Source organism: Passer domesticus, chromosome 7, assembly GCF_036417665.1.
Source record: "Passer domesticus isolate bPasDom1 chromosome 7, bPasDom1.hap1, whole genome shotgun sequence".
Taxonomy (NCBI): Eukaryota; Metazoa; Chordata; class Aves; order Passeriformes; family Passeridae; genus Passer; species Passer domesticus.
This window is the reverse complement of record NC_087480.1, coordinates 32,866,294-32,887,050: the sequence shown is the minus strand read 5'-3', so window position 1 is coordinate 32,887,050 and position 20,757 is coordinate 32,866,294. Positions and strand designations below refer to the sequence as shown.

At 55.6% G+C, this 20,757-nt stretch overlaps 1 protein-coding gene across 10 annotated transcripts in view; it reads right to left on the bottom strand.

Moving 5' to 3' along the window:
* Positions 1-20,757, bottom strand: part of PDE4DIP (phosphodiesterase 4D interacting protein) — a 36,231-nt gene that overhangs the window by 14,923 nt on the left and 551 nt on the right. For 2 of the 10 annotated variants that reach the window (XM_064427492.1, XM_064427498.1), the window contains exons 2-17: positions 13,712-13,890; positions 13,158-13,268; positions 12,653-12,729; positions 11,715-11,838; positions 11,484-11,638; positions 11,086-11,203; positions 5,110-5,229; positions 3,502-3,621; positions 3,169-3,261; positions 2,855-3,070; positions 2,184-2,342; positions 1,700-1,813; positions 1,349-1,486; positions 880-1,059; positions 483-677; positions 17-160 (exon numbers count right to left, since the gene is read on the bottom strand). In XM_064427492.1, the coding sequence (XP_064283562.1) occupies positions 17-160; positions 483-677; positions 880-1,059; positions 1,349-1,486; positions 1,700-1,813; positions 2,184-2,342; positions 2,855-3,070; positions 3,169-3,261; positions 3,502-3,621; positions 5,110-5,229; positions 11,086-11,203; positions 11,484-11,638; positions 11,715-11,838; positions 12,653-12,729; positions 13,158-13,268; positions 13,712-13,890 (2,243 nt within the window). Of the gene's footprint in view, positions 1-16; positions 161-482; positions 678-879; positions 1,060-1,348; positions 1,487-1,699; positions 1,814-2,183; positions 2,343-2,854; positions 3,071-3,168; positions 3,262-3,501; positions 3,622-5,109; positions 5,230-8,616; positions 10,138-11,085; positions 11,204-11,483; positions 11,639-11,714; positions 11,839-12,652; positions 12,730-13,157; positions 13,269-13,711; positions 13,891-14,048; positions 14,108-20,757 lie in introns of those variants that run through there. The other 8 variants (XM_064427491.1, XM_064427493.1, XM_064427496.1 and 5 more) reach the window with 7 other exon arrangements.

Here is a 20,757-nt window from a genome sequence, read left to right as displayed (position 1 = left end):
AGTGCATGACTCTTACTTGTATGGGTTGTTTGTCCTGCTTCAATGGCCTGGCACCAGCTGACTGGGTCCCAACAGGGTCCTTCCCCAACACGTGCTGGCGCAGCAGTTGTAGCTCACGGCTCCTTTCAGCCAAAGCCTGTGCCATCTTCTCTGCAGCCACCTGATCGAAGGGCAAAATTAGGGACAGGGCCATGATAGAGTAGGGTCCTGGTCCCTCTTCTTCCTTGGAGACTAAGGGAAACTATCTCAATATTCATCTGTCACTGGAGACTCCAAGTGCTCTGCAAACCAGGGTGGCAGTTACTGCTCCTGGCCCCTCACACCCACTCCAGTGCAGCCCTCCCCTCTCTGCTCACCAGCCTCTCACATACAGAGGAACAAACTCCTCCGTTTCTCCCAGTCCACTCCAGGGCTTCTCTTTGCTTAACAGAACTCAGTGCCACCCACCTCAGCCTCCCACTGTGGCACTGCACAAAACTCACTCTGCTCTGCTGCTCCTTGGTGCTCAGAGCCTGCAGCAGCTCCCGAATTTCAGCATCGTGCTCCATGGCTTGACGGTTCCGGTCACTGAGGAGATCCTGCAGCATCTTCTCCTTGTGCTGGAGCCGCAGGCACAGCTCCTCTGCCACCTCACTCTGCCCGGGGCCCAGCTTGCACAGCAGAGTTGCTGTAAGCTCCTGAGCAAGGGGGAGGAAAGGAGTGAGACTGGAAGTTGTTCAAGGACTCTCCAGCCTGGGTGCAGCTCAGGGAGCAGTGTCAGCAGGCACAGCTATGTTCAAGTGCCAGAAGCAGCCAGCCTCCAAACGCTGAGCACAGCTTCAGGTGAGGCAGGCAGCCTCTCTATGGCTGAAGGCTCAGGAAGCCCAGCTAAGGCCTTACCTCCACTTCCTTGTTCCTGTCATGCAGGCAGGTCTGCAGCTGTTGGATGATCCCCTCCTGCTCCTTCTGCCTGCTGCCAGATTTGGCCTCAATCTCCTCTTTGAGCCAGCGGAGGTTTTGGCAGGTTGCTGAGACCTGCTCCAGTTCCAGGGTTTTGGCTTTCAGGAGGCTCTCCAGACTCTGAGTATCATAACAGAAGCAGCTCAAGCAGGGACACAAACTTAATTCCAAATTAAGCAAAACTGGAAGTACTCTCTCTACTGCTAGCAGAGTCACACAGATTCACCCATCTGCTCCAGGTGGCCTCTATGCCGAGCCCAGAAACAAGAGTGCCTGAGGAACTTGCCCCACACACAAGGCCAGAGAAAGCCAAACACCTGCAGACACTGTCCCCAGAGCATCCACAGGAAGGTGTGTCTAACACCACGTCCCCACAGCCATGCTGGCTGTGCCCAGTCCCAGCACTCACGTGGATGGTGGCCTCGTTGCTGCAGAGGACACTACGCAGCCTCTCCAGGTCGCTGCCGCGCTCCCGCATGGACACACGCAGCTGCTGCAGCTCCTGCTCCTTCTTCTCCAGGGCACAGAACTTCTCATCTACTGCTCGCTGTGTGACACAGGGGAGCATTCAGAACGGGGTGACAAGGCTCTGCAGCCAGCACTCTCTGCATGTTGGACTTCAGCTCCCCCTGCCAGGGGGACTCCTCCCAAAGGATGAGCCATGAAGAGCATGCAGAAGATAGGGTCAGCCTGGGGCTGATGGCAACCCAAAGGCTGAGCCTCAGGGACAGCTGAAACATTGCCTACAACATGTGCTCACCTCCAGAGCAGCATCCCTGTCACTGACACGCTGCTGCAGTTTCTCCAACATGGCATTCATGGCTGCAGGGCTCTTTTCCAGGCTTTGCTGGCATTGCAGAAGCTCCCTGGACTCCTAGAGATCACACACGCAGCCCCTAGTACAACTGACAGTACAGAAACCTCCTCCACCCCCAAGAGCAGCACACAGGGATATCTACCTCCACCCAATGCTTGCTCTAGCCTCCACATTAAAGGGTGACAGTCCCAGCACCTGGGAATGGCTAACTAGCCCTGCCAGGGATCACCAGGCACTGCTGTGGGCTGAGGTACGTGGATACCTGTGCCTTATTCCTCACCTTGGGGGCCCAGAAGCCTCTCCTTCCTTTTTTTTCTTCAAAGGACATGCATGAAAGCTACAGACAGACTTTTGCATGGCCAAATACCAAAGCAGGATCAGGGACTCCATTTAATTATGCTCAGTCAGATCTTTCTGCTGATCTCACCTGCAGAAGCTGCTCCTTGTGAGCCAGCTGCTGAGTCAAACGCTGAACTCTCTGCTCCTGGGCCTGCAGCTCACGGCTCTTCTCCCACTCCAAAGTCTGCAGCTGCTGAGCCTTGTCCTGAAGCTCTGCCTGCAGCTGCTGTACCACAGCACGCAGCTCCTGCAAGGAAAAGGCAAATACCTGTTGGAATTCAGTCTTCAACACAACCATAAACAGTAGGCCAGTCTGAGGAAGGGCTGTGGGAACAGCTATCTGCAATGCTACAACTTTAACAACTCAAAACACGCTGCCATAGTGTTTGAATTTATTTCATTGCCCAGGGTATCCATCCATCTAAACCCCTTGGTCTGGCCACAGGCAGAGCTTTAGTCAATCACAGCTAAGCTGTGCAGCAGGAGACATGAACATCACAAAAAGAGATGGGACATTTGCACCAGCCAGTGATGTACAAGTGACAACATACCCTCTATCAAGGGGCTTTGCTGATTCTTAATCCTCAGCTATGACACTGAGGAGGCTGGAGAATTCTCCCTGCCACATGTGACAAGGGGTTAGGCAAGAGTGCCCAGGCTGCTGTCAGCAGAAATGATGAACAAGAGCAGAGTACTGACCACCTCAGTGCTTCTTAGTCGTGTCAACCCAGGAACTTCCAGGCTAAGTGCCTGTCATACCTGATTGTGTTTCCAGGTTGCCTCTTTCTGCTGCTCTTCCTCATGGACCGTGGTCTCCAGGAGCTGGGTTGCTCTCTTGGCTTCAGCCAGCTGATGCTCTTTGTGGCGCTGAGCTCTCTTCAGTTTCTGCACCTCCAGTTTGGTGCAGAAAAGTGCGTTCTGAAGATCGAGCGGTGACATTTGCTGCTCCTGGGGTGACAGTGGGCTCTCTGACACCTACCAAAAAGCAGGGTTCAGAGAAACTCAAGAGATTCTCTTCACATGAGGGATTAAAAACCAGGATCCCTGCAGAATGAAACCTTTCCAGGATGTACCTGCAGCTGTCCCAGATGGTTTCTGTGTAACATGTCCCGCAGCTTGGCCATGGTCTCATTCTGCCCTTCAATGATGTGGTACAGCTCCTCTGTCTGAGCCCAAGCACAGGAAGCCCAGTCAGTGGCAAACCAAGCCCAAACTCTCCCATCCCAAGCCTCCAGCCTGGATTATGACACCTCAGCACCACGTGAAAGAGGTTTTGCAAGAAATAATTTACTGAGATGCAGGATGCCAAGCAGTGGCTCAAGCATTCCTTTTCAGCCACTGCCCACAGGGCTAGAGCACAGTTCCCTGTTTTTGTGAGCACCACCCTGCCCACCCTGAACTATTACCTTACTCTCTTTGCTCTTCAGGACCTCGTTCAGACTCTGAATCGTACGATCTTGCCTTTGGGATGTTTCTTGAACAGATTTTAATTCAAAATTCAATTCATTCAGCTTTTCCTGTAGCAACTGAAGACAGAAATAGGTTGGGTTTATTTAATCCTGCTTAATGCTCTATGTAAACACCCTTAAGATTCCCTCCACTCCTTACTCCACACAGCCCTGGTGTTGACCACATCGAGATCAACGTGGCTCCCTCTAGAGTCTGTAAACACCGCTGGAGCTGGGTGGAGACCGGTGAGTAAATACAAAGGCCCTTCACGGGACTCACAGCAGTGCTTCTGCTCCCTCAGGTGCAGGGCAGAGGTTCCAGGCTTGGGTTCACAGACCATACTGCCTCCCACATGCCCCAGGAGAGTCTCTCTCAGGCTGCCCTGCAGCCCTCCCTCCCAGTTTCTACCATTTGTTTCTCTTTACTCAAAAGGAAAGGGGCTGCTTCAGCCCAAAATCCTCCCAAAAATCTGACAGAAAAATATCAGCATGAAGAAGCTACACATTCACTGATCAAATCAGTGGTTTGGCTTATTCAGCATTAAGTTCTGGTTTCAGCACAAAAGACCCTGGCCACTGCCAGCAACCTCTCACCAGTCTCCACGGCTGGTTTACAACCTGAGAAATCTTTCCCTTTGACACTCTCACCCTAAAGAGAACACAACCCACTCACTTTCAAGACAGTTTGCTGCTTTCACCATAAAGCTCATGACAGAGGATATGCTGTGCAGTTAAACAAGTGCTTATTAGCATTTTTAAACATGCTGCCTGTTGGCATTCTCAAAGTTGGATGATATACCTCTTTCTCCACCTCCTCCTATAAAGCTACTCAGGACTCAACTTCTGGAGCTGGTGCTGCCACATAATTTCCTCCTGTTGTTCATCCGTTGACACACCTGCCCTGTTATCTCTTCCCTGAGACACTCCCCCTAACCTGTTTAAGCACTTCTAACTGCATTTACTGGGCCCTGGGTCTCCATTTCCATCAAACTCTGCAGTCCAGGCAGCTGCAGCACCTTATGGTCATCCCCAGATTTAAATAAATATTCCATCATAATTTTTTTTCCCACATTTAACCTGTTTTTCCAGAGGATATAATTTACCTTAGAGTTCAGGAGCATAATTAAGAACATATACCCTTCTGAACATGTGTTACTATTGATCTGCTTCAAGAGAACTCAGATACATGTTTATTTCCCAAGTATTCAAACAGAAATGAAACCAGGACTCCCTCTCTCCTACACCAGGCTCAGCCCATGCAAATCCAAGAGACAGGGAAACAGCCCTGTGCATCTCCTTCACCAGCTCCTGGAAAGCTCACCAGGCAAGTGGAAAGTTCCTTCAAATTAATTATTTGAAAAATTAAATATGGAAAATTTACACAGCTCAGCCACAGAAAAAAGAAAGCAAATGCTTTTAATTGAATGTGACAGACAATAGCACTGAGAACCACACACCCTTGGTGGGAGAGATGTGCAGGTACTTGCCTCCAGCCAGGCCAGGAGGCAGCCTGACACTAACAACATCAGACTCACAGCACTGGATGTGCTCTGCATGAAGAAATACCTTGTTGGCAGCTTCAAAGTGCTGGAGTTTGCCCTGCAGCTCTGCTGCACGCACATCGGCCACGTGCTCCCCTGCTGCAGCACTGCCTGGAGCTGCCTGCTGCCGGTCATCCTGCAAATCCTGAAAGGAGAAAAACGGTGAAAAATCAGAGAATGGCTCAACTCCTGCACTGCCTTCTTCTCCTCAGCTGTCAGCCGTCACAGACCCTGCAGCACGGGTTTTAAAAACACCCCCTGTGCTTTTCTAACTGGCTCTGAGACATCATTCTGCTTGTGTGTCCCTTCACCAGGGTGGCAGGCTGGCACCTGGCAGCTCTCTGCCTCATCTGCCACAAGTGCCCTGGTGCCACAAGAATGGGCACCATTCTGAATGGGCTCCCTGCCTCCCCTCACTGCTGCACCATGAGCCCAGCAGCTTGTTTAGCTCTAACCACTGTCTGTGGGCTAATGATGGATCTTTCTCCCCACACCCAAGCCATATCCCTGAAACCTGCTCTCCTTCCCAAGTGCCCTGCTGGCATTTTAAAAAAGCTTCAAAACCCACACTGAAATGGTCCCCATGTTCTGCTGAGCTCCTGTGTCTTTATCAAGCCTACAACCTTCAATCCTTCCCACCAGCTGGCAATCACCCCCTGCTCTGAACCCCTCCACTGTGATTTTCTGGGCTCCCTTTCACCACTTCCCGTGCTCCAGCACCCACACCGTGTACAATTCCTTGCAGATCCTCAAACAGGAGCAAATTCAGCGCCACAGCTGAGATTTTTTTTTTCATGATACATACCCATTTATTGGGAATGTAAACAGCCTGCTTTGTGACACGTGGCCTGCCAGAGCTGGCTGAGCACAACACTAATCCCTTGTCATCCCTCCTTACAATGTTGCTGGCCCCCGCCCAGTGAGTTAACTCCTTAGGGCAGCACTCCATCCCAGCACCCTCTGTAGCCTCACAGGGCTCCTTCAGTATTCCTGAATATTATCAGTGACACAAGACTGACTGCACTGGTGACTGCTCTAGATGGGAGCCCTGGAAAGGGCTGCAGGGATGCAGCACAGAGACTGTGGAAATGTGGCAGGGCTTTTTGGAGCACACACACGAGCACCAGCTCCAGGCAGTGCAGCACAGCCAGAACAGTCAGTTCCAATTAGCCCTGTCAGGCTGAATCCTCATCCTCAGTGGCCACAGAAATGCTGTCTGTGGGGAAGCCATCAGCACAGGGGAGCTCCCTCAGATCTGTGCACTGCCTCTCACAGACAGAGGTAACACTTCCCTTTACCCTGATGTTCAGTTAGGATTTCAGTGAACACTTACAGTCATGGTGATTACAAAATTTCTCTGCCAGAAGGCTTTGGATGAGACAGGGAGAGCTGCTGGAATCAGTCACAGCAGCTATTTTGAAATAAGGTTGATTAAAACAGAGGGGGAAAAGGAAAATACATTTCCTCAATTTTCACATTTAAAAAAAAATAAAAGAAAGGAAAAAAAAAAGGGCTGAAAACCTGGAAAGAGCTAAGAGCAGGGAGGAGAAATGCAGAGTCAGCTCTAGAGTCCAAAGTTCCATAGCCCAAGCTGCCTCCCTTGTGCCTCCCTGCAGCCATGTCGACTTCTCCAACATCAGCATTTTACTGCCAACCTCTCCTCAGCACAGCCGCAGCAGCCCCAGCACACACTGACCCCAACAGACACTTTAAAAAATAATAATCACGGCACTCTCTGAGCCTGCCAAGCTCAGACTGCCCAGCACAGTGGGGCAGAGCCTGGCTGTCAGCAGGGCACTGCGGGAGTGTCTCACAAAAGGCTCCGTTCGGTGCCACCTCCCTGGGGCTGTGGTGGGAAGGGGAGGAATTGCTGGCTCAAGAAAACGCCCGGGCAGACGGTACCTACAAGGTCACATGCCCTGACACCAGAATGCTCCATAAAATTAAAGAACTGCAAAAGCAGCAAGAGAACTGTGGTCCTCTATATTCTAGATATTCCTCACATTTATGCACAGGAATCGCCAGACAGCAGCAGCACCTGACTTACAGGAAGGGTGTTGCTTTTACAAACCGAAAGAAAAATCATTTGTGCAAGAAGTATTCAGCCTACTAGCTGCATCTGCCTTCCCATTTTCGCTCTTAAAACCATCCGAAGGATTAAGCCCTTCCCCCTTCAGCCAGACCCTGCGCTGAAGAGCTGCTGCTGTCACGGCAGTAAAAAATCCCGCAGGATAAAATCCTGGCAGGGCCGCTCGGATGGCAGAGGCTGCAGAAACTCCTCAAAACACAGTTCCTAGAAGAGGATGGCCATGCATGACACAAAGCTGACCTGTAAACACACCACGCCGCTCAAAGAAAGCCCATTTTTACCCTGCAAACACACCCCAAGCAGAGAGAACCATCGGCAAATGAGACACGATGCTCTGGTTCACATCCTCAGCTGTGATGCCTTTGTGCTCCAGATGAAAACTGATTTTCCTACGTTCCTCCCTAGCATCGTTTCTCGAGCAGGCTTTTATGGAAAAAAGCGCACAGCTCCGGGAAACGCCCGAGCAGATGGGACAGCAAGCCGCCGGCTAAAGAGCAGGAGCAATTCAGCACTGCCACAGTTGCCATAGTAATAAAGGAGCATTTTCCTAATCCCCCGGGCTACCTACAGCATCAGGCAGCACTAAGGCTGCTAATGGGAATGCAATTAGGCTGACTCGGATGTTCCAGAATTGAACCTGACTGAAGCCTTCTATTCATTACCGGACGTGGTAAAGAAGAGAGTTTGGCTTTTTGACTGCATACTAAAGGACATTTCATTAAAGCCAGCGAAACAGAGGCAACCTGGAACTAGGACTGTTATCAAGAGAGATAACAGCATCCCAAAAGCAGGAGCTTTCATTCCCTCTCAGCAACACCTGCCACTAATTGATAGATCTTTTCAAAGGATCAGAAAATAAACCAATTATCTTGAATACCAACCCTAAAGTAATCCTATGGCACAAATCCACCTGCAAGGAAAACACCCTGTCCTCAGGGCACACGCCACAGCTGCCTGGGTGGCTCTGCACGTTCGGCAGGTCTGAGGCCTGACCTGCAGAGGCAGGGCTGGAGGCAGGTGTTCCCCACGCTCCAACCATTACTCAGGCACAAAGAAAACACACCTGCTGGAAAACACATGCCCAGAAGCTTAAAATACTCCCTTCAGTTGTGGATAAAAGCCACGACGACTTTAAGCTTAAAGATGAAGTGAAACTGGTGTTTTCTCAGCAGGAAAATGACAAAGAGCTTAGACCAACCTAGGAGGGTGCTTTGCCAGGGAGGGGGGGAGGTTCATTTCCCAGAACACTGGGAGGAAACAGGAGACAAGAGAATGACTGAGGAGAGAGGCAGCACACCTAAAAAGGACCGAGTTGCCTATTCTTAGCCCCTGATCAGCCACACGTGGCTGTCTGCATTATCTCAGCACTGAAGAATCCCCAGTGGGCTCAGCACTGGACCATGAGGACAATGCTCAATGGAAGGGCGGCACTGTGACCTCTACCTGTACCCGCAGTGGCATATAATCCTCACAGAGGTCATCCCACAGCTCCTGCAGCTCTGCAATTTCCAGGGGAAGGCCCAAAGGAGCTCTGGAAAACGATTTTCTGTCTGTGTTCAGGAAGGCAGAACTAGCACATGCTAAGCTAGCAGAAGCACTGCCATCTGCCAGGTCATGGCTGAGCTTGGGAGGGGGCAAGCTGGACTTCACAGGAATGGGTAGTCGGCTGCCTCGGGGGCTCTGAAGGGGTTTGTAGTCCAAAGTCTTGATCAAATTGAGGGCCAGCTCCAGCCTGTTCCCGCTCAGTGAAGAGCTCGGGGTCATGCGATCCTCGGAGAAATCGTCACATTTCCCATTCCCTTTCACCCCCTTATCTGCATCTTCATCCTTCTGCTGCGGGGGGCTGGCCTCCACAGTGGTGTCCAGAGACTCGAGAGAGGATGCAGGTGTGCCTTCCTCCATGCTGTCCCCATCCACAGCCACCCTGGAGCTGGTGGACTCGGCCACGTCGCACACAGACGACTCCTCGTTGCCCATGCTGGCTGACCAGCGGCTGGACAGCCCGCAGGAGATGCTCCTGGCCACCTTTCGGGGCACCTTGCAGATGGCCTCGTAGTCGGCGTCGGCCACGCGCAGGGCAGCACAGCCCCGGCAGCGCCGCGGGCGGCTCCCGGCCCCCTCGGAGCCGTGGCAGCTGTGCGGCTCCAGGCCATGCTCCTCCTGATCCATCCAGTACTCAAACCCGGAGTAAGCGAAGTCCTCCTGGAGGAGGGCAGCGTACCGTGCATCGGGCAGGTTGGAAAGGTCCACGGTGCCCTCCCCAGCCCTGTCCTCCGTGCTGGAGTCGTCGTTGTTCCTGCGGTACATGCTTGCGATGCAGAACTTGAGCCGGTCCTTCTCCAGCAGCAGCTTCTGCAGGCGCTCGATGGAGAGGGCCTCGATGCGGGCGATGACGGTGTCGAACCTGTAGATGCGGTCCAGCATGAAGGCACACTTGCTGCAGGCGAACTCGGACCTGCCGTCCCGGCACAGCTCCCTGCCCAGGACGTGGGAGAGCAGCACCTGGAGATTCAGCTTGGCCGCCGTGTGAAAGATCCATCGCCGCTGGTTGCCGCACAGCTCCCGGCCGCAGATCCGGCAGTTTTCCTTCATGCTCCCTCCCTCCCGGCACCCAAACCCACTCCCACGGGCTCTCGGGAGACCTTCCCGAGGTCAGCACATCTCCCTCAATCCCTGAGCCCCGCGGCACGTCTCACCGCACCAATCCCCTATTTTCGGAGTGGTCACACGCCGCGATTCTTGATGCAACAGAAACATCCCACCCTGCACCACCTCCTTCACATCTCCGCAGCCACACCTGGGCTGCCCCCTGGTCCAGGCTGGCCCCCCGGCCCCTCCGATGCTGCTCCCTCGCCTCACAGCTCGAGCCCCCGCTGCTGCCCGTCCCTCCTCACAGTCCCGGTCCCCGGGGCTGCCCCTCACCGCGGGCTGCCCCTGCCCGTCCCGCCCCGGCCCCACCGCCCCGCGCCGAGGATGCTCCTGCCACGGCGGCGCCCGGCTTCTGGCTCAGATTTCAAGATGGCGACCAAGCCCAGCCTCCCGCGCATGCGCAGGGCCCGCAACGCCGACCGGGATATGTAGTTGCCACGCCCGCTTGCGCATGCGTAGTGGAGGGTTGCGCCACGCCCGGGCACCGGGTGTCGCGACAGAGACGACAGTGATGGATGGGGACGCGACAGCGCAGGGATCCAGTGTCAGTGCCACAGCCACACACACATACACACTAGTGCTTGGCTCCAATGCAAGTGCCCGTCCCAGTGCCACGTCTCTACACCAGTGCCTGTGCCACGTCCCCGTCGCACTGCCAGTCCCTGTCCCAGTGCCAGGTCCCCACCCTAGTGCCTGTGCCACGTCGCCGTCCCAGCGCCAGCACCTGCCCCAGCACCTGTCCCAGCGCCAGGAGCCCCCGCAGTGCCAGTGCCACGCCCCGGTGCCAGCAGCACCCGCACGGCAGCCCGTGCCACCCGGTGGGCACACAGCAGGGTCCCTGCAGGAGCACCGCACAGGCAGCCCGCGGCTGGGGACAGCGCCGTGCCACCAACACCCAGCGGGGCCAGAGCTGCGCAGCTGCCAGGAACATGCCGCTCTGATCTCTCACAGCCCCGAAATCCTGCCTGGCACCATGCCAGGCTGCCAGCGGTATTTTAAGACTTGGGATTTAAATGGCAGACGGGAGCAAGCGGCACCAACACCCTCAGAAGGACTGCACAGGCTGGTGGCCTGTCCCCTGACAGCTCACACCGTGTCCTCTGAGCCCCCCTGCTCCTCCCAGCTCCTGGCAATCACCCAACGCTGCCAGGCTGAGCACGGCACAGCCCCGGCCACAGCCCCAGAAGGGGACAGGGATGACAACAAGCCAAGCCCTGGATAGACGTGCTCCTCCCTGGGGCCTCCCCACCCTTGCCCACTTACCTGCCCCTCCATGACCGGAGACCCCTCCAGGCACTGCTGCAGGTCACGCTTCTCTGCTGACAGCATTTCCACGAGCTGGTTGCTGGCAGCCAGCTCTTGGGTCAGCTCTTCAATCCTCCTGAAAGCGACAAAAGGGCTTGGGATGCTCAGGGACTGGGATGGCCCTGGGATGACACTGGGGACAGCTGACAGAGGTCAGTCTCTGGGGCAAAGCAGAGCAGCCTCGGGACTGCTCCCCCCTCCTCCACAGACCAGCTCTCCCCCATTGGGGGACCTCTGCGTCCCACCAGATATGCACAGCCCCTCAGCCGTGCACATCACAAGCCCCTCAGTAGTCCCCAAGAACTGGCACAGCACACAGGCTGGCAGCATAGAGGAGACATGTCGGGGACACCTACCTCTGGGCCATGGAGCCACAGCCATTTTCACTCCTGTCTTCCTCCTTTGTCCTCGCTGCTTCCTTCAGCTTCCCTGTCAGCTCCCGGCATCTCTCCGCCTCAGCTCTGGCCAGAGCCGTGGCCCGCTCGGCCTCACTCCGTGCCAGCCTGGCCTCCTGCATGGCACCAGGGTGAGTCCCCAGGCAGCAGCCCCGGGCTCCTCCCTGGCCCCCACCATCCCTTGAGACTCACCTCCTGCAGGAGCTGGATCTTGTTCTCCAGGAGCTCATAGACGTGCTCCGACTCCCGCTGCTGCTCCTCATAGTGCTGCCGGAGCGCAGCCTGGCTGCGGCTCGTCTGGCTCTCCGCAGCCACCCTGCCGGGCACAGCACAGTGCCTGCTGTGGCATGGCACGGCCTGGCACAGCACAGTGTGCCACAGCTGCTACAGCATGGCACGGCCTGCCACAGCACAGTGCCTGCTACAGCATGGCACGGCCTGGCACAGCACAGTACCTGCTACGGCATGGCACGGCCTGGCACAGCACAGTGTGCCACAGCTGCTACGGCATGGCACCTCCTGGCACAGCACAGTGTGCCACAGCTGCTATGGCATGGCATCTCCCATGGCATGGCATGGCCTGGCACAGTATGTCGTGGCTTGGCAGTGTGAGCCATGGCACAGCATAGCACAGCCTTTGTGACAGCCTCCACCCCAAACCAGCCAGGCTGGGTTATCTGTACCACTCCAGGTGCCCTCAGCCTGGCTGCCCCCACGTCCTGCCCTGGGGACACCGCCCCTCTGGCAGCACCATGCCATGTTTAGGCTCTGACCCATGAGAGCACTCCTCACACACTCCCATAACCAGGGCCTCACCAGCTGCTGTGCCACTGGCCCCCCTGCCATCGGTGCCCCACGGTGAGACACCCATGCCATGGCCCCTGCCACGGCGCTGCCCTCCCCCACCAAACAGGTGCTGTCCTTTATTTTTGGCTGGCGCCAGGGCTGTAAGAGGAGCCCCTGTGGGTGCCCAGCCCCATTGCAAACCCCTCCAGCCCCATTGCAGACCCTTCTACTGCCTGCTATGGGCAGGGTGCAGGCAGACATCCCCCGTGCCCACAAAGCCACCTTAGGCAGGGCATGGGCACCATGTCTGCCCCGGGCTGAGGGGCTTGGCCAGCCCCACTCACCATGTGTTGTCCAGGGCTTGTTGCTTCTCCTGCAGCTCCCGCTTCAGGCTCTCCACCTCCACCTTCAGCTCAATGTTCTATGGAGCAGGAAGGAGGTGGGTAGGGTGCCCTCACGCTCGCCTGGACACCCCAGCCCCACTACCCACAGGAATTAAGTGGCATGGGGGACCCCCATGCCATGGCAGGGCTTTGGGTCCTCCTGTCAGTGAGTGGCACAGGTGGTATTTTAGCCTGTCGGCAACGGGATGGGGTGTACCCACTCCATCTGTGTGCCCCCAAACTTGCACTGTCACCCACCCCGGGCGCCCCACCAGGCTGGGAATGCCCTCCCCAACCCTCTCCCCGCTCCTGTCCAAGGAAATGAGGGGCAAACTCCCAACAGCAGCTCCCCCAGCCCCAGTGTCCGCAGCCCTCCCTGTCATCCCCCCCGGCTACACTCCCCGCACCCCATTCCCTCCCAAAAAAGAGAGGAAACCCGCTCAGCCCGTCCCCTACAGGCACTCACCCGCCGGTAGACATCGTCCCGGCTGTCCTCGCCCTTCTGCTGGACGCGCTCCTCCAGAAAGTAGATGCGGAGCTTGAGGCTGAAATTCTCCTTTTTGAGGTCATTGAGGTGCTGCGAGAGCGTGCGGTACCCGTGAGCCATGGCCGGCGCTCCATGAGGCGGGCATCCCGGCACCCCTCACATGGCGCCGCCGAGACACAGCCTAGGCTCCCTGCCCGCCCGCAGCTCCCGTCGCTGGCCCCGCTGCTCTCCCTTTCCTCTTTTTTTTTTTTTTTTTTATCCGCCTCCCAGAGCTATTTGAGGAATCGCTGTAGCGGGGACAGCGGGTTGGTGAAACCCGAGCCCCGGAGGCCCCCACGCGCCGCAGCCGTGAGGGCGGTGAGGGGAGCGTGGCGCCCGGCCGGGCTCGGCCCCCTCGGCCACCGCCACCTGCCCCGCCGCCCCTCCTGCGCTCCACACCCGCTGGCGTGACCAGGGGACCCGGCACGAATCCTGCAAGCACCCGGGAGGGCCCTGGCGGTGCCATGCGGGGTCCCAGCGCACCGCGGTCTCACCTGCTCAAAGTCCCGCAGGGTCTGTGTGTGGGCGAGGGGACCCATCTCCAGATCCCGGGGGAGACACGTCTGCACCAAGGGGTCGGGCTGGGGCTGAGCGCCCGGGGGGCCGCTGGACCCCCTGGGCTCGGCTGGCACAGGGTCCTCATCACCTTCGCCCCACAGCCCTTCTTGGGAAGCTGGCAGGGAGCAAGGGCGAGCAGCAGTCAGACGTGTGCCTCCGAGGAGAGGAGAGGCAAGGGACGCCTCGGGGCCCAGAGAGCCCCTCGCCCTCCCCGGGCGATGCGGAGCACGGGACCGGGGCATGCGGGGTACCGGGGGCTCTCGGGTGCCTTACCCGCCATGCGTCTGGCTCCGGGGACCACGGCTGGCACAGTGTCGCTGCTGCAGGGGTCCCTGCAGAGAGCAGCACGTGGCCGTGTCACGCACAGCACCGGGGGTCCAGGCCGGGCCCCCTGTGCCACCCCGCGCTGTGCCACGGGCTCCGGGCAGGGTGACGGGGTGCCACTGGTGTCTGCCACACGTGGGGACACACGTGCGTGTCCCCACAGCCGCCGGGCAGAGGCTCTGAGTGCAGACACGAGGCCCTGGGGGCTGTGCAGATGGCGTGTCCCCTCAGCAGCACTTGAGCTCCATTAGCAGCCCTGTCAGGGCCACCTGAGCCCCCAGAGCAGAGCCCACAGCCCCCAGGGAGGATCTGGCATGGCTGGCCCTGGCTGCTCTTGCAGGGACCCTGTGCCTCTGTGCTGCCATGGCTCGCCAGCTCGTAATCGGGTTTATTTTCAGCGCAGAAGTGTGAGTCATTTCATGATTTAAAAGAAAGAAAGAGAAACCCGACAAATAAAAAAATCCACCTGGATTGTTGAGGGTTTTTCTCCTTTTAAAGAAATGAGAATGTTTATTTTCTGATCTCAGCCTGACAGCTTTTTGGTGGGGTCCCAGAGAGGTGGGCACTTGTCCCAGCATCAGTGTGGGCACAGTGCCCTGCCCACACACACAAGGCTGAGCCCCAGGAGCCAAGGAGGGCCAGCACGTTCCTGTGACACAAGCCATGGTAGGGGCCCCGGGACCATGTCCCCAGAGCCTTGCACACCACACCAGCACCTTGCAGCAAGGGACAGCACTGCCAGCCTGGCAGGGAGCAGGAGAGACACACACAGGGTGCCACAAACCCTGCAGCAACAACCCGTCATGGAGGGAAACTGAGGCACGATGACTTTAAACACACCAGCAATGGTCAGGCGTGGCTGTGTGCCCTGCCGGACACCACAACCAGTGTGATACCCAGAGACAAAGGACCCAGAGGTGTTGTACCTGCAGGCACAGCACCCAGAGGTGCAGTGCCCAGGGGCATCTTACCCAGAAGCGTGGAACCCCAGAGGCACCAAAATTTCAATAACCAGAAGTGTGATGCCTGAGGAGATCAAGAGGCACAATATCCAGGGAGGTGTGACCTCTGGAGGCACGACAACCCAGGAGGAGCGAGTGCCCCAGGTGTGACACCCAGAGGCAAAACATCCAACCAAGATGCACAAGGATGCACAACACTTAAGGAAGCACGGTGCTCAGGGACATGATATCCCAAGGCATGATGTCCCTGGAGGCAAAATACCCAAAAAGGCACATTAACCAGTGACATAATATGCCATGCTTGACACCCAGGAGGGCAATGCCCAGAGGTACAACAAGCAAGGAGGGATCACAGCCAAGTACTTGATGCACAAGGAGGCACAATGCCCAGAGGCAGAATACCCATCGAGGCAGTACAACACCCCAAATCCTGGGGATGCTGCGGGGTGATGACCAAGGAGCCAGGCAAGGGCTAAGGCTTACCATCTACAGCATGCACTGTTATCTTTGCAGAGGGAGATGTGCACAGCTGACAGAAAGAAAGAATGAGCTGGTCAGAGGAGGAGGTCCTGTGAGATAGGATCATCCTGCCCTGGCTCTGAAAAACTGCACAGAGCGGAACAAAGTCCTGTGACTGGAACTTTGAAGGACACCATGGCCAAAAAAGTAACTTTTTCCTGATTAAGGATTATTTAAATAATGAAACACACAACACTGCACAGGAAAATAAGCTTAATGAAATACACGCTGCCACATAAATTACTCTGTTACCCAACTCTCCACCTAGTTCATGCCACATGTAACATAGGAGGAGGGGGATAAGATTGGGCTATACATAAGGAGGATAAGAATTTCACCTGGTTAGGAGGAAGATCCAAAAATACCTTGGCTACAGTCAATGGGCTACTCCTCTCTCCCTTGTCCCAGGGACACCTTGCTAAGTTTCTGCATATTATTGCTATTACTTGGCTTAACACAAGTGTGCACCATCCTGAGAAGGAATAGAATGGGCCTAAAAATGTTGGAAAAACAACGATAAAGTAATTGTTGGTGCAGTATTGCTGGCTTGCTGATCTTGTGTGCAAAAGGAAATCAGAGCACCCTCTCTCCTAAAAAATGGCAGATGTAGAATATACTGCTTTGAAATCAGAAAAGGAGCAACTTAAAATGTACATGGCCACAGTTGAAAATAGGGAAAAGCAACTGCAGAAACTTTTAGAGGAAGAGAAGGAGAAAAAAAATTTTGAAAGAAAAGGTAGAGATGATGCTTGTGTGAGCTCCTGATTCCCCCTGACATCATACAGATTAGAGAACTAATCATATTCCCTGAGGAACAGGATGGAGACATATGGGGTGACCCGAATGACAGAAAACCGGGGGAAGATGATTCTTTGTCTCCTTCAAATCCCCCTGAGTACGTAGGCAGATGCATTATAGAAACAGAAGAGACAACTGAACCTTGGTGAATCGTGGGGAATCATAGCTGAAAAACAATCCCATTCAATCTGATTCTGTTTGAAAAGTGCTGTGGCCATAAGCCAGGCTGGACTGAAATTCAGCAAGAGGATTCCTATCAGTGCACACATAATTACAGCCCACACATTCTGATGCCAGGTGGGCCTCCTCACCTATTAATGACATTTCTAATAGATAAAGGAGCACAAATTCCAGTATTAACAGAGCAGGACACTGAAAAACTGGACAGAGTTGAAATCACTGGAGTGAACAGAGCAAGTGCTACGTGCCAAACCACCAAGGCTAATTTATGGCTCCCAGGCGATAAACACATGTCCTCCCCTTACTTTGCAACAAAAGATCACAATGAAAACATTTTGGTTTTCAATGTTCTGAGCAGCCAAACCTGGCAGCTGATGCAGAGCAACATTTGGCCCTCCCATTCAACCCTGACCCTAAAAGAAATCCAGATCCCACAGTGCATTCACCCCACAGGGCGCTAACCCTCCCTCATTCAAAAGCTGCCAACTTACCACAATACAATTCTCTGCTGCAGCTTGAAATTGAACTCCTGAAGTTACACCTGGTTTGGAATTTTACAAATTGGCTCCAGAGCCCACGCCCCACGTAATTCACCGACTGGTAATTCGCCAAACTTTCACCCCATGTAATTCACTAGTCTGGCTAAAAACTGGAACGGAGATGGCAATTGCCTGTTGATTACTGGCACATAGACAGGGTGGGACCAGATTTGGAGAAAAGAGAGATGCCAATGCCAGTGCTAAACCTTTAACCACTGAGCCTTTAACCACTGCTGTGCCAAATATCAAGGAACTGGTAAGTCAGCTTCAGGGAGTGCCCCACTCATGGATGGCAACCCTGGATGCAAAATATGTGGTTTTGGTGATTCCATTCCAAGAACACAACAAGGCTTCATTCACTTCACCTGGAAGGGAATGCAGCATGCTTTCAATAGGCTGCTCCAGGGATATAAACACTCTCCCAGTGTTGCTCATAAAGCCCTGGCAAAATCTTAGCCACAGCTGAGACCCACCAAACATTACAATATATCAGTAGATCAATAATATAACCATCATCATTGAATCATCCCAGAATGGCCTGGTTTGGATGGAATCTTAAAGATCATCTCCTTCCAACCCCCCTGCCATGGGCAGGGACATCTTCCCACCAGCCAACGTTGCTCAGGGTCCCATCAAGCCTGACCTTGAACACTTCTGGCAACGGGACCTCCACAGCTTCTCTGGGCAACCCAGGCCAGGTCTCGTCACCCTCATAGTAAAGAATTTGTTTCTACTATCCAATTCAAACCTACCTCCTGTCAGTTTGAAGCCATTCCCCTTGTCCTGCCACTAATGCTCTTGTAAAAAGTCTCCCTCCATCTTTCTTCATCAAGAAAGATGGAGGGAGACTTCAGGTATTGGAAGGCCACAATTCCATGCCCCTGAAGCCTTCTCTCTTCCACGCTGAAGAAGCAAATTGTCTCATAGAGAATTCTCTCGAATTCCCTCAGAGAGGTGCTCTGTTCGGGCGCCAGCTATGGCCCCCAGGGGCAGAAGCCCAGCGGGGAGGCCGGCCAGGATAGCTCAACGAGGGTCCAGGATCGCCCAGCGGGGGGCTCAGGCAACCCAGGCAAGCTATAGTGATTTGCAGTCAGCTCTTTAGTGATTTCAGCTCTTTCAGCTTGCCTGGGGCCGTCACCCTAGGTATCACAGCAGTAGACGCAGAGAGAGAGGGAGCAGCGCTGTGTGGGTTCCGCAGGGTTCTTTTATTGGGGTCTCCGCGAAGGGTCCAGTGACAGCTCTCCTCTGCCGAACCGGGCAGAGTTTAGGGGTTTTTATACCTTACAGGGGTATTGAAAACTGTCCAATAGTAAGGGTCAGGGGAAAAGTGACCTATGGATATACAGGGAGATAACAGGGTCCGAAAGGCGGAAGAGAGGGGCTTCTAAAACCTTAGTCATGCTGACTTTGGTATTTCCTAGCTCAGGCTTCTGATCTCCAGGGCCTTGCAGGCCTTGTGCCTGCTACAGTGCTCCATCCCTCTAATCAATTTGGTTGGAGAATACCCTTTAGTGGTTTTGCCCACAAGGAAAAATGTGAGCCTTCAGCAATCCTACATCCCAGCTTCAGGGGGTCCAAGCAGGTGCTTAAGTTCCTGTGAGTCTTTTGGATTAAAGAAGCCACTTCTGTACTCCTGCAAACCCCAGGGAAAAAACAGAATACAGGCAGAATCTACCTAACATAAAGGAGTGACAGCAAGTTCTGGGAAATTTAGAATTATTATTAAGACAACTGAAGCTGTTCTATCAGCTTGATCCCATATACCATAAATATATATCATATATATTTATGGGGAATGGGGGTTCAGTGTACAAGGTTCCCTTTATAATCTGTGTCAAAAGGGGCTGGAAGAGCCAGAGAGAGCACTAGACATTAGTTGCCACTCTTTCAATGACACTGGAACAAGATATTCCTATCTAGAGAAGGGCTTGCTGTCCCTGGTGGGGCAGTGACACAAGCAGAACAGATAAGGAAAGAACAAAGGGAAGGACAGAGTGAGAATATTCGGGGGAATACCCAATGACTGATACCAGGCCATCCTGTGCTGGTTACAATGCTTCAGACTGGGACCCTGACAGTGGTTTTAACAACCCAAAAATAACCTTATGCCTGGGAAACAAAATGTTACTGCTCAGGGCCACCCTGAGGCGGGGCCATCCCAGGGCAGTGGCTGCCTGCAGGCTCTGGGGTGAATGAGCCAAGCACCCGCTTTCCCAAAGGGCAGCTGCCCAGCCACATGGCCAGAGTGGCAGCGCCAAGCCTGGGCATGGCAGTGCTGGGCCAGCAGGAGCCCAGGGCTCTGCCACAGCCAGGGCAGCTCGGGCTGACTGGAGCTCCCCCCTCCCTGCCCCTGTGCCCAACACTGGGAATTTGTTTGCTGCGAAGGGGAGGCCGCTGCAGTGCTGCTGGGTCTGCAGGAGGACAAGAGCCCTTTCATGCCAGCCTGGAGCACGGAGCAGAGCTGCTGGCACAGCACAGAATGAGGGGGCTCAGCCCTGGGGCCCCCCACTCGCTGGGCAGCACTGCCCCCACACCCCCATGCACCTCCAAGCCCTGGCAGGAGGGGCACCAGACACCATGAGGCCCTGACTCAGAACACTCAGTGACTCACAGCATCACACCAGGGCCACTGCAGCCACTCCTCAGCACTGGCACCCCGGGGTGCCAGCGGGAGACAGGACAACGCAGGGCCAGGCTACATGGGCTGTGTGAGAGTGGCTGCTGCCCATGGGGAAAGCATCCTGGGGTAAAGCATCCCCAAAGCACCGGGCACTAGAACCCAGCAACAGCAACTCACCTCCTCCTGCTGCTGGATCACCTCCTGCAGGGAGACAGATGGACAGAGGGATGGATGGAGGGATGGACGCAGGCCCCAGCCCCGTGCTCAGCAGCAGCCACTGCGTGCCAGCGGCTCCAGGCTGGCAAGAGGGGCTGTGGCAAGGGCCAGGCAAGGCCAGGGAGAGTGTGGCAGCTCAGATGCCGAGCGTGGCACATCCAGCTCCCCGCTGACTCGGTGGCACAAATGTCTCAGCAGGGGCGGAGTGCCAGCACGGAGGAGGTGGAGCGGGCACAGCCGGCTCCAAACCCGGTGGCTGCCGGAGTGTGCGAGCGCAGCACGGAGCGCACGGCGCGGCCAGCGGCCGTCCTGCACACGGGGCACGGCAACAAGGTCTCCATTGAGCCGGCCGGCCGGGGAGCTGCGGCTGGCGTTCCCCGCGCCCCGGGCTGGGCTCCCGGCGCGGCCCCGCAGCCGCGGCAGCTCCCGCGGCCCCGCAGGGCTGCCGGCACAAACGGCCAGGCCAGCGGCTCGGAGCGGAATCGGGGATGGGCACAACCGGGGTGATGAAAACGGGGCTGGGGAGATGGGGCAAGCCAAGCTCCCCGCACCAACACCGGCACCCTGAGCTCCTTCCTTCAGGGCTGTGCTTGGCCAGCACCTCCCAGCAAACCTCACGTGCCCAGCGCACCGAGGAGAGCTTAGTGATGGTGCAGGCACCAGCCCCGGATCCTACAGCACCCTACAGCTCCTGCCCTCTCATCTGGCACACACACATTGCCCTGACACCCACAGGTCCCCATGGTACAGGGCAGCGAACATCATTGTGCCCCCGGTGCTGGACAAGGGACTCCTGGTCCCTTTCGTGCACACCAGCGGCTCCC